Source organism: Ornithodoros turicata, chromosome 9 (assembly GCF_037126465.1).
Source record: "Ornithodoros turicata isolate Travis chromosome 9, ASM3712646v1, whole genome shotgun sequence".
NCBI lineage: Eukaryota > Metazoa > Arthropoda > Arachnida > Ixodida > Argasidae > Ornithodoros > Ornithodoros turicata.
In genome coordinates this window covers 2,133,010-2,146,201 of record NC_088209.1, presented here as the reverse complement: position 1 = coordinate 2,146,201, position 13,192 = coordinate 2,133,010, and the positions used below count along the sequence as shown (strand labels likewise).

Sequence of the window (13,192 nt, the reverse complement as noted above, 5' to 3'; positions counted from 1 at the left end):
TGTGCACCGGCGTAGCGAAAATCCGGCACGCCTCATGAATAGCGAAACCCAGTGCTTGCTGGCCTTGAATTCTGTTGTCGCAACGCCTTTGAGTCTCGCTATCTCCATCGCCTTCTGCTGCAAAAGTTCGATGTTCACTGCCAGATGCTTGGCGCGCTGTTCCTTGACATAGGCAGCCAGGTCCTCCTCAATTTCTGGAAACACTCCCTATTTCGGGCCTCGGAAGCTTTTCCTTGCGCTGCTGCATGCGAAGAGTCCATCCTTCTGCCGCCGCCAGCCCCGAATGCTACCTTCCATCACACCGTAATGTCGCGCAGCTGCACTATTCCCAACCGTTTCGGCAAGCAAGATACACTTCCGTTTGAACGCTGCTGCGTACGGCCTACGCTGTGAACGTAGCATAGCGTCACAGACGCTGAGTAGACACATGTCGAAACACGTGGGGCTGCAATTTATAAGCCTAAGTTTGACGATGATGATGATGATGATGAAACGTGACGATGGCGATAGGTTTTCCCCGTTAGACAAAACGCATTTCGAAACCGAAACCGCATCATTCTCGTGCAAGTTGTAACTCAGAAAACTTTGGGGCCCGAATATAATACGAGTACGAATTTTGGCATACGAAAATTTGGAAAAAAATCTCGTATTATATGCGGGCTTTTACGGTATGTGTGACTCCAGCCATTTCTAATATCATGTTTTTGACTGAGTCTTGTGTTCCTTTAGTCATCTTTGCACACAGATAGCTTCGTCACTGAAATTTACATCGCGCGTCCATTTCATCCATACAAATAAACACGTGGGGTCACAACTTATTGCCTGAACTTGTACTGCAGTTTTTCCAGTATCTTCAGATACAATGACGCTAAAGAGATCCTCAAAGAAGAAAGTATATGAGTTTTTATCTCGGCTACCGACGTAGGCTTGCAGGACGACAGCTGTGAAATGGTCGGTGAGTAAATACTAAACCTTTTGGACAATGTAGAACTTCTGTTCTCACTGTGAGACTCGCCATACCAGGAACAATATCGGCTCTGGGCACTGGCGATGAAACACCTCAATCATTATCTCGAAATAGGTTGCCGTTTGGTCGGTGCATTTGAAGGTGATACAGTATCCAACGGCGTTTCACTGTCACGAAAGTGGCAACTGTAAATCATTGATCATTTTGCAGGTCCTCATTCAGTTTCATTGAAACTAGAACAAAAGAAATAGAATATATTCACTCATGTTGTGCACACCTCATGCAATGGCCGAACGCGCGTCACAAACGCTATTCGCTGCGAGTCTAGTGACCTCGGGGGTATTGGAAGCGTAGAAATCCTGAGAAATGAAGCATCTGGTCCCAAATGAAGAGTTCTTTTAGGTGCTGGCACAGTTAGCGATGCTGTGGCAAAAAAAGATGCCCACACTTCACATGTAAACAAAGCTAGCTACCCGGCGGATATCACGCAAGGTACTATCTCCGAAAGCCGCATCGCGGCGCCACCAGTTTGTCGCACAGTCCCTATGGAGCCTGAGAACAACAAACGGCAAAGGCTACGCGTATCGCCGCGGGGCCACAGGTGACCCAGTTTCGCTTTTGGAGTATTGGGCATTAGATTACCATGTGTGGTGAATGCAGTCTGGATTAGGTACCCGCTTGTTCTAGTGTTTAGTTTGCGCTGTGCAGACGTAATGTCTGACATGTATCTCTACGTTAAATATATATCAATGATGGAATGGAAGCGGTACTTCCAGCAAGTTTTGTCAAGGAGTGCGAGCCAAAGAAAGGTTACAAGCAGTGATGGGCAAAGTACCTCAAAATTGTACTTAAGATTGTAAGTAAAGTACCAAGTACCTGGAATCATTAGTACTTCAAGTACAGTACAAATTACTCTATTCCATGTGTACTTCAAGTAAGCTACAAAGTACTAGGCAAAGTACTTCAAGTACTCAGCAAGTACACTGCCAATTTAATTTGTATCACTTTGCATTTCACAGTTTAGTAGATGTGTCTTTCTTTTTTAGCAAAAGCTTTAGCCAGCATTCTTAACAAATGCTAGGAAGCCAAAAGTCCTAGGTTAAGTGCTAAGCTGTGAATATGAACTTAATCAAATGACATAATTTGCAGCTACATGTAGAGAAGTCAATCAGCAGGGCTGTGATTATGCCAAATGCTATTATACCTCCCTGACTGATCCAAGGTCACCCGCCCAGTGTGATGTTCCGGTACTGATCTTTGACTATGACAGTCTAGGAAATTTCAGGGGAAAAGAGAGCACAAGCCAACAGAGATTACCCAGTTAATGGGCATTCCTTGCTACTTTCTGAAATACAACTTATTTAAAAAAGAATATGAAAAAAATCAAAAAAGGATGAAGCACAATGTAAGCCTTCATTTTTATATGGCTGTGATCTGCAGCAATGTAACCCATGTGACGAATTAAAGCAACGTAAAATGTAAAACTGAAAGCATGCGTGTCTTGCAGGCTCTTACTTTACTACTTCATGTAATCCAATCACACACTGTGGTATAAGATGATTATTATAATTGCCAATGAAAGAAACAATATAAAAAACAATAGAACCATGCATTGGGAGAACTGAAATGACAATTGACCAAGTCATCGTGCTGCCGGTTGCGGCGTCATAATGTGTGTGTATTTGCATTCTATTCGTTTTACATAAACATAGAAATGCTTGTACTTTTCCAACATTTCAAGCCTTTCAACAATGGATATGCTTCAACAAATATGCTGTTTAAAAGCACAAAAATCGTTTTTGGTTAAGTGTCAGAATGGGACTGTTGGTACTGCAGCTCACTAAAAGCGCTAAAATGATAGCAAGAGGACAATACACATACATATCTGTGTGTTCTTCGTTTTCTTGTTGTTATTTTAGCGCTTTTAGTAGCTTGCATCTTCCATACTTTTTTGTAATTTTTTGTCCGGAGTCCAAGTTTGGGTACTTGAGTACTTGATGGGGAAGTACTGGGAAGAAGTACTTTAAGTACAGTACAAAGTACACGATTTAACATGTACTTAAAGTGAAGTACAGGTACTCAGAAATGTACTCAAAGTGCTACTTGAGTAGTTGGTACTTGAAGTACTGCCCATCACTGGTTACAAGAAAGGTACCAAACAGGCGTTTTGGTATGCCTAAGATGTGACCATGGCCGGGTTTTACCCAGCTGAAGTGAGAATGCGTGGCGGTAAGTTAATTTTACATTGTGACTTCACGCGCAAAGTGTGCATCCGCTAAAGTGGTGTGTCTATTATCGGAAACCCGTAAAGGATGAATAGGAACCCTTATGTGTTATGTGATTGCTTCGCTGCAGAAACCACAGGCGACCTGATTCGATCCATGCTGGATGGAAATATGGCAATCCCTCACATTTTGAACTGCGACGATGTGCCACAAAGCCAGGTGGGTTCATAGCGTGACGGTAATGCGATGTGGGCCCCTACAACGAGGCCCTCTGACAATTACAATCCATTATTTTTCAGAAGCAGCAAAGATGCAAAGAAAGGGAAGCAAGAGAAGAACAAATGAAGAGGGTTTTACAGAAGACAACGCATGAAGAATGCAGTGCTAATGAGCCACCACCCAAGAAGGCACCGTCAGCTGGGTCGGAGTGTTGTGATGCTGGCTGTAAGCAAATGATGCTGCGGTACAAGGACATGCTGGGTGCTGAAAGGAAAGTTAAGCAAGATCTTCAACACAAAGTTGAAAGTTTAGAAGAAAGGTTGTCGGCATTAGGGGAAAGACTGCAAGCTGTGGAAGGAGAGTTATCTGCAGAAAGGATCCTGTGTCGCCGTATCCAAGACACACTTCTCAAGAAGTTTGGTATGCTGCTTTTCTGTCTTCATTGTTGTACCACACTCTTTTGTAAGCCCGACTGCTCTCTCCATGTCTGCCAATTTCCTGTACATCACCTTGGCAAGATGCATGTTGTCAAGTATGTGAATAATAATTATTGGTCTTGGGAATGGTTTGCTTACAGAAATTATCCCCGCATCCAGAGAAGAACAAGGGATGAAGCAAGGTGACTATGGGCTACTCGCATCATCAGAGCAAATACAGGCAGCCTGCCGTAATATAAATCACTGTGAGGTTGCAGAAGAAGGGCAAAGGCATGCAGATAATCAAGCGACAATCCCAGAGGGGCCTCATGCAACTTTCCTTGAGGAACAACAGGTGATGTGTTCCTGTCAGAGGTCTTTTTATTACACGAGGTTGGGGCTTAAAGTAGCACCCAAGACGGTTTAACACCCTGTTTTCTTCCTATAAAACTGTTTAGTAGGCCAGTAAGATTCACCGTGACGTAATTCACACCATAGGCACCGTGCGACACCTAAAGGGGGCGCGCCAGGTACTTTCTCCGGAGGCTGCATAGCGTCGCCTCCAGTTTGACGCACCGTCCCTATAGAGTCATAATTATCGCAGAAATTGAATTTAAGGTACGCTGCAAAAAGCCACCGTGCGCGGCAGTGGTGGAGAGCAGTACCAGCCTGTCATCTGCCTGCAACCTCGCACTGACGCTACAGGGTCCGCGCTCGCTGATTGGTCAGAGAAATGTCTGCTACGCAGCTGTTCGGGGCTGTGAAAAGCATTGCTCCTTGTTCAGTGATGATTCGGCTGCTTCTTCTATCCCCAATTCTCTGGGGGAACTGGCGAAACTGGTTTACTGTGGCAAAGGGACAGGGCGCTGATTCCCAACTGACCAGCGAACCAGAACGCATGGCTCCTGTATCGTCATAAGTGATGTGGCATCGTACTTCTCCTCCTCGTTATACCCGGAGTGGCGAGTTAAGGGTTAACGCGTGGAGTTATGTGAATTTTTTTCTGGGAAACAAATTGCACACATCCAAACCTGTCGTGCTATTCGTTAAATTGACACACACATACTTTCATCAGACGTCTTAATCTGAAATTTTCTTGGATGGTCCTCTGTACTCCTTTAAATAAAGTGCGAATTGCTTTTTTCTTCAAAGCTTATGTTTCTTAAAACACATCAAAAGTTTAACCACCCAGGGTGACCCACAAGAAGCCCATCATAAGCAAAATGTCTGATGAAGTTACTTAAATATAAAATGTCAACAGTGGGACTGAATAAATTAGCAAGCTGAATAAATTAGCTGAATAATACAGCTTTGTCCAACATTAGTTTGTCTAGCTTGCACGTTAGTAAGTGTTTTCACTATAACTGTGCATTTCACTGCGACTTTCGCTTATTCTCGCAGGCCTACACCCATGTTTCACGGGAAAACAGAGAACCTCCAGCTGCTACACAGCTTGCTGTAGAGAATGCTTCCCCGGTGGTCCCGACTGACACCACAAAGGCAGCTCCAGGCTCCAAGCCGGCTTGCCGACGGAAGAAATACAAAGCCCCCAAAAGAGAATTTGTCATCGATGAAATTAGGAACACCAGTACCGTGACAATGTTCTCTATGGTGGATGACAAAGTAAGTATTTTTATTTGAGACAGTCTTTGGTAGCTCATAGGCATGGACCCATAGGACTTGAGCTTGGTCATTTTCAAGTGATGCGTGATAGGTTTCTCCCTGAGTCTACCCTAATACGACACCGGTCATTGGCTCCACGAAGCATACCATAAACAAACTTCTGTGCGGTTCGCACTCAAACTCATTCCCGTAGATAAGTTGTCATAGCGGAAACCGATGTGAAGCCTAATAGGGCCTACAACTCTGCGCTCGGACTTCGGTTGCTGCTGGAGTGGCAGACGTTTTCACACGTGCGGGATAGGTTTCTCCCTGAGCCTACCCTCATACTATTCATCGCGACTATTATGATCACTTTGAGCTGCAATACCGCTGCACGGTCTTTTTAACGCAGTCACCTTTACAACTAATATTTTCCGCGGACCCTTGGAGTTCGTTGTAAGGGACTTTGACTGTACCACCACGTACCTGCGCCTGCATTTCTCTCGTATGTCACCCTTAATTACAACTCGTGGTATATACATATCTACTGAACATCAGGTCACTCTGTTGTGTAATCCATGTCCCAGACTAATCCTGCTTTTGTATGCATTTTAGGTGCATCTGGGGAACGATGTGTATGTTAAGAAGGAGAACCTCGAATGGGCAATGGCGTCCAAGAGGGACTCGACATTCTGCCGAGAGCTTTCTCGGCAGCTTTGGAGGGAGACTGACCTCCAGGGTCGAAGCTTGAGTGGCACCATCAGCAATCGTTATGCTAAGACTGGTATTCCCCCGAAGCCTGCCTTGACACCCCAAAAAGTTCAGGCCCTTGCAAGTGAGTGCTTTTAATATGGCTTTTAGAATCCATACCTCTCAGTCTGGCCCATATAGCGACATAATGTTACAGCAGCAATCTAGACACAGACACAAAAGCCACAAGAGAACGCTACTGCTTACTTACTACTAGGAGTGTGCGAGTACTCGAATTTTCGAATACGAATCGAGTAATACGCTATATTCGGTTGATATTCGCAAAGGATATTCGCTATTCGCAATTTTCGAATATTTTTCGAGTATCTGCCCACCGGCAGAGATGCACGCGAAGACACCCGCGCGTTCTGCTAGGCTGGTTGCGCTGCCTGGTGACGTCACCGCGCGTGAGCTTCCTCCTCGCGCTCCTCTCCACTCCTCTCCCAAAGCAAAACCACGTGCAACTGGTGAAACCGTTGAGACGCAGTCACGAGTCGCGCAGGGCATGGCAAGTTCGGCTGTGTGTACAACTGAAAAACTGCAGGATGATGGACATGGTTGTGAAGTTGTCCAGGATGACGCGGCAGCGAAGCGAACAAACAGAAGCGCCATGTGGAACTACTTCCAAAAAGAATCGGCAGTTTCTGCTAGTTGCAACCGGTGCTCTGCGCGCATCCAGACACCATCGGGGTCCACAACCAGCCTCGTGAATCATCTGAAGCGACATCACCTACTTTATGCTGAGTTTAAGAAGAAACATGAGGCTAAGAAGGCGGAACAGCAAAGAATCGACAAGTTCGCCACAAAGAGACAGCTGCCACGTGCTCGTAAAGAAGCATTGGATGTCAAAGTGGCACGCATGATAGCCCTAGACTACCAACCGTACAGTGTGGTCGAGGATCGCGGGTTTCGAGAACTTCTGGCCGAAGCGGTACCAGACTACTGCCCTCCTTCAAGAACGACGCTATCCCGGACGCTAGTACCGAAACTCTTTCACGACACAAGGAGAGAAGTTCAAGCAGAACTCGAAACCGCCTTACAAAATGGTGTTGAGTCCATGTCATTCACGTCCGACATGTGGACGTCGCGCTCGAACGCCAGCTTCATAAGCCTAACGTGCCACTTCGTCGATCATAGCTTTCAAGTGAAGAGGTACAACTTGGACACGCGTAATTTTTCGGGAAGGCATACCGCGACGCAAATATCATCGGTTCTCCGCAACATGGTGAAAGACTGGAACGTACCACTGGATAAATTTCCAATCTACATCATAACCGATAACGCCCGGAACTTTAGGGCTGCAGCTCGAGATCTGCTGTGGGCGGAAAAGGCCTGCTATGCTCATTCCTTACAACTTGCCATTGGAAGTGCGAAGGAGCTCACTCCTGAGCTTAGTCCTCTCTTGAAGAAAGCGAGGGCCATCGTGGGTCATTACAAACACAGTTCACAAGCCCAAGAGAGGCTTGACAGCTATCAAAAGGCAGCCGGGAATACCCCACTTCACCCTATTCAGGACATCAATACAAGATGGAATAGCAAGTATGCTATGCTACGCAGACTTCTGGAGCTACGGGAACCGATCACGCTGGATATGGCAAAGCACGAGAGCCTGGTTGACTGCTTAACTGGGACAGAGTGGCACATTGCTTCTGACTATGTGAAAGTCCTGAAACCTCTAGCTGAGGCCACAGTCGAGGCTGAAGGTGAGAAATACCCCACGCTTTCATGCCAAGTACCCTCTCTCTACTGCATATTTGAGTCCCTGAAATGCGTCTGTGATCAGGATATGACGGCCGAGGGAAAAACCTTCAGTGCCAATGTTGAAAAGAGTTTGAGAACTAGGTTCCCTGATTATAACATGGATAAAAATGCCTGCATGGCAATGTTCTGCGACCCACGGTACAAGACGGTCATATTTAGAAATGACAGTGCTCGGGAAGAGTGGTTGAAAACCATTGCTCAGGAACAATTAAACTATGCAGATGCTGGAGAATATTATGGGAATGAGCAAGAAGGAGGTGCTGTAGCATCATCATCTTTGTGGGCAGCATTTGATACCATGGCTGAGACACAGGACCAGGGAAACAATTCATCCAAGGAAATCAGGGCTTACATTGACAAGACAATCAGTAGGAATGCTGACCCGTGCAAATGGTGGAGAGAGATGGGGCAGCATAAATATCCAACTGTAGCCAGGCTAGCACGCAAGTACCTCGCCATTCCAGCAACGTCAGCTTCCAGTGAACGGGCATTCTCAGCAGGCATTCTCAGCAGGAGATGTCGCTACACCATGCAGAGCTGCCTTACTCCCTGAGCATGTCAGGCAGCTGACATTTCTGCACGACAACCTGTGAACTGTTGAACAACAACTCAACAGAGTATTCCAGTTAGCTTAGACTGGACTAAGAAGTGTTGTGTTAAGTGTACCTCAGTGTGCCAAGACTGCCTGAATTTAAAACCAAGTGAAGGTTCAACTATTTCAGTGTGTTTGAGAGTCTCCAAAGTGTACATTTGTGGGAAGAAAATAAATAAGAAATGTGTGACGTGTTAGTTCTTATTACTTGAAAGTATTCGAAATCCTGATTCCAACTATTCGTACTGCGAATCGCAGTGAACTTTAGATATTCGAAAACTATTCGCAGTGAATTTTAAATATTCAAAAACTATTCGCAGTCTAGAATTTAGTACTCGCACACCCCTACTTACTACTTTACTGACCACTACTGGTTACTACTGCTTACTTACTACTGCTTGCTTACTACTACTGACAAAGTTTACTATTGCATGCTTTAGGAAACACTAGTCTCGTACAAATCCTGTAACTTGAACCGGTATCATACTGGTTCATTTGTTCTACTCATAAAGTTCAAAGTGTTCTTTCATGAAGGTACTGGAGGGACAAAAGGTAAGAGAACACTGGGGTGTCACATCTTTCCATTGGGTTCATTGGGTTCATCCGTTCAACCTTTATCGATTTTGTTATGAAACCTAAGGTGAGGTAAGGGCGACTAAAACAAAGGTTTTATCTGCCATCGCAAAATTGTTGCCCCTAAGTGTCCATTTAAAGTTACAGGGTTAGCTATGAAGAAGACCAAGAGACAGAGAGACCGAGACACAGAAGACGACACGTCTTCTGTGTCCGCCTCTCTCGGTCTTCTTCATGGATCTATACCAGCTGCCCTGCACCCTTTTCCTTGTTTCATTAGTACAGGGTTAGCCTCTGACTACCTCTGCAGTTTACTCATGGCGGTGCCATAATTGTGAGGGTCTCTTTTTGTAACATGCTACGGAAGAAGTGTTTGTAGGGTCGCCAATATTCGGGCTACTCGCCATATACAGGGTGTTTCAGCTAAGATGATAAAAAATTATAACCGGCTACGTACTTGCCGGAGGATGGTCGCACTTTCAGCAATTACCTTCTGGAAACTTTTGCCACCATTGAGGAAGGCTTTAAACAATTTTTAATTGTGGGAAATTTATTTTTTCAATTGAACTTTGAAAATTGCCAAGCGAACCTCACTTTATTTTTTTTTTACAGAAATATGAAGTCCTCCACGGATAAACCGCAGACCCAACCAAAACTATGCACAGTACCGCGATGGAAATAGTCTAAAAATTAGTTAAAATTACGCTTTAGCCCCGCCTTCTTGATTTTCACAGAGAAGCGCGCGCGAAATCTGCGTCTAGACGGGAGAGTGTTCCCGCTTTCATCTGTCTTTGCTTCTTTGTCTTTGGTTGTTTTGTTTTCTTTTTGACAAATCTGTTGTCGCCAGCATCAAGGTCAAACCGGGGAAAAGAAAGATAAAACAGGAGGTGGGAACACTTCCTCCACTCCCCGCAAGTACCTTGCACTTTTCTGTGCGACAACGGAGCAGGCGGGGCTAAAGCCGAATTTTTACTAATTTTTTAGACTAGTTCTGTTGCGATACTGTGCGTAGCTTTGGTTGGGTCTAAGGTTATCCGTCGAGGACTTCATGTTTCTGTAAAAATAAGTGATGTTCGCTTGGCAATTTTCAAAGTTCAATTGAAAAAAAAAAAATTCCCGCAACTAAAAAATGTCCAAAGTCTTCCTCAATGGTGGCAAAATTTTCCAGAAGGTAATTGCCGAAAATGCGACAATCCTCCGGCGAGTACGCAGCCTGTTAGAATGTTTTATCACCTGAGGTGAAACACCCTGTATATCCTGCAGCTGGTACAATAAATGCCTTGAGATACAAAGTTTTACATTTTTCCTTGGCTACATTGCTAGAAGTAGAGTGACAAAACTACTTTTAATCTGGAGGTACTAATGTGTACTACAAACCAGAAAAAGTCTTGTTGAGAGGCTAATCAACACGATAGGAGAAAAAGAAATATTCAAATATATGGCTCTGGCAAAAATGCAGCAATATAACATTTGAGACTCAAGTTGGCCCACCCGTAGAATCTACTCATTGAAGGACTGTTGCAAGCTTGCTTTTGCTGCCAGACGTCGTGCCAGTCCTCTGATGCGATCACAGTGTACTATTTGCTCAAGGATCTAACTGTGCTCTGTGGAGGAATGGTCAACTACCGTAGTGTGGGTACCTTCCTCGCGTTGTTTGCTTTTGCACGTTTACTCCGCGTTCAGTGCAGTAGGTGGATCCTTGGGGAACTGAATGGTATTGTACCATCGCAACACAAGTGATCTTCCGGTGAATATACACAAGAATTACGGAAAAGAACCATTGTAGAGGAGGTGGAGTTCCTCTACATGAGCCCCGACCGGCGATGATGGTATGCCACGGAGAGGCGATGACGGTGGCCTATCTCCATGGCCGCGCCGGTGGAACTGAGGCCGGTGCTCCAGGCGCGTGGCCATCTTCGTCGTTGTCCACGGCCCGCTACAGTGCTCCCCCCCTTAGACGCGGAGCGGCGATAAGAAAGATCCAAGAATCACGTCTATACCGGAGGGAGAGAGCAAGAGTGACCGTGGATGACGCGCACTGCTGGACATGTCCACGGGCGGCACAGCACACGTTGCAGGCAGAGGTTGATGAGTGGGGCGGGAGCGGCCGAGATGAGGCTTGCCAGAGATGAACGTTGCCGACGTCGAAGTCGTGATCTGGCGTTGGAGTCGTGGCCTGGGGTGCCACAACCGGCACGGGAGTGAGAGCTCGTAGGGTCCCAGGAAGTGACGCGAGGTGAGGCTGCGTAGCCGTGAGGACTGCTGAGACGCCGGCTGATGCGTGCCGTGGCGTCGGCTGCCGCGACTGCTGAAACCGGCAGGCGAGCACGTTGCTCAGGTGTCGCGGCCGGCAGCGAGTGAGAGTTGAGATGCAGAAATGAAGAGGGTGAAGAGTGTGCCGGGGGCCGTGGACAGCGCAGGTCGATCCCTGGAAGCCGTGGCGCGGGTCGGTGGGCGCATGGGATGATGAGTCTGGACGTTGCGTGGTCGGTCGGATCGGTAGCGTGGACGGATGCGGTCGGTGTGTCGGTCGTGATGCGTCGGGTAATGGTGGTGGCTTCCAGGGATAGCTTGCCTTGGTAGTGCTAGTCGATTTTGTCAAAAATTTGGGATGGAGAAGGGCCGAATTGCTCCGAACTTGATGTTCATCGTCCGGGTCACCAAATGTAGAGGAGGTGGAGTTCCTCTACATGAGCCCCGACCGGCGATGATGGTATGCCACGGAGAGGCGATGACGGTGGCCTATCTCCATGGCCGCGCCGGTGGAACTGAGGCCGGTGCTCCAGGCGCGTGGCCATCTTCGTCGTTGTCCACGGCCCGCTACACCATCAATGTGCCAAGTCACAGAATGGTATAAGTGAAATCCGGTCACTAAGGTCAAGTCAATCAGGTCAGAAGGTTCGCACCTGCTGCACCTTCAATGAGCTGCCGAGGACAGCATAGTGACAGCTGCGTGTGCTGTCTGCGTGGGGCCCCGAACTCCAAAAATTCTGTTATCTGCCATAAAAAAAAAACTTTTTTTTAACTTGCTCGTTGTATTCTTTGGACATGGTACTTCCTTTCACCTTTGAGTGTACCTCCTTCTGCGCTACACTATTTTTGTTATTTATGGTTAAAGGTGCTGCAATTTTACCAGAGACGCATATTTATATATTTTTTTCCCCTATTACTTTGTTTAGCCTCTCGACAAGACTTTTGGCTTGCAGTACCCGTTCGTATCTCAACGTTAAAAGTAGCTTTGCCTCTTTACTTCGAGCAGTGTAGCTGAGAAAAAAATGTGTTGGTTCTCGAAGCATTTTTTGCATTGCCATTAGGGTGCATATGGAATTAGCCAGAATATTTAAGCCCCTGAGATACGTAGACGAACGCATTTTACCGCAGCATGAAGATTGCTCCAGTGTCTCCATAATTTTGGCGACAACATGCGTATACTGTGGGGTGGTAGAAACTCAGTAACTTTAAACGGACACTTGAGTCAACTATCTTGTGATGGCAGTTAAAACCTTTGTTTTGTGGTTTTCTCCAAGTAGTGAATTCGTATGAATTTTTATAACAAAATGGACGAGGGTCAAGCATCACCTCTGGGACGTTTGGGATGGAATGACCCAGGGATCACTCCAGTGAAGAAATATGGTGGTGCAGTTTCGTGAACTTTTTGCCCATGCTGTACATGTGTTGTGATTTGTTTTCAAACATTGTGTGATAGTAAACTTGTCAGTTGCAAGTAAGCACCTGAGTTGTCTCCTCCTTTTGTGCTCATGTGTAAGTGGCTGTTTTAACGTTACCTCACATGTTACAGTTGGAGGACCACAACTTGATTGTGACCAATGTGGAGTGACTCAACATAAAACATTTGGCTTATTACTGTCCTCCCTTGTTTTTCAGATGCATACCAACGATATGTCAACACAAGGCCCTCAGATGTTTCGATGTCCAAAAGGCTTGGCAGTTTCGTTTTCCATATGAGAAGCTTCCTGAATGATATGAATAAAGAATAAGCATCTAGTCCATTCTGTCATTTTTTTACTGCATGCAGAATTTCATTTATAGTTTCCTACAGCATTTTAACGGAAATGCTGTGAGATGC

General features: G+C 46.0%; 1 protein-coding gene across 1 annotated transcript in view; it reads left to right on the top strand.

The window, feature by feature from the left end:
- Nucleotides 1-13,115, top strand: part of LOC135369191 (uncharacterized) — a 39,442-nt gene extending 26,327 nt beyond the window's left edge. Inside the window, exons 5-10 of the mRNA XM_064602827.1 lie at nucleotides 3,323-3,411; nucleotides 3,492-3,831; nucleotides 3,989-4,182; nucleotides 5,229-5,450; nucleotides 6,045-6,264; nucleotides 12,991-13,115. Coding sequence (XP_064458897.1) covers nucleotides 3,323-3,411; nucleotides 3,492-3,831; nucleotides 3,989-4,182; nucleotides 5,229-5,450; nucleotides 6,045-6,264; nucleotides 12,991-13,103 — 1,178 coding nt within the window. The 3' untranslated portion in view covers nucleotides 13,104-13,115. The remainder of the gene's footprint in view (nucleotides 1-3,322; nucleotides 3,412-3,491; nucleotides 3,832-3,988; nucleotides 4,183-5,228; nucleotides 5,451-6,044; nucleotides 6,265-12,990) is intronic.
- The last annotated feature ends 77 nt before the right edge of the window (nucleotides 13,116-13,192 follow it).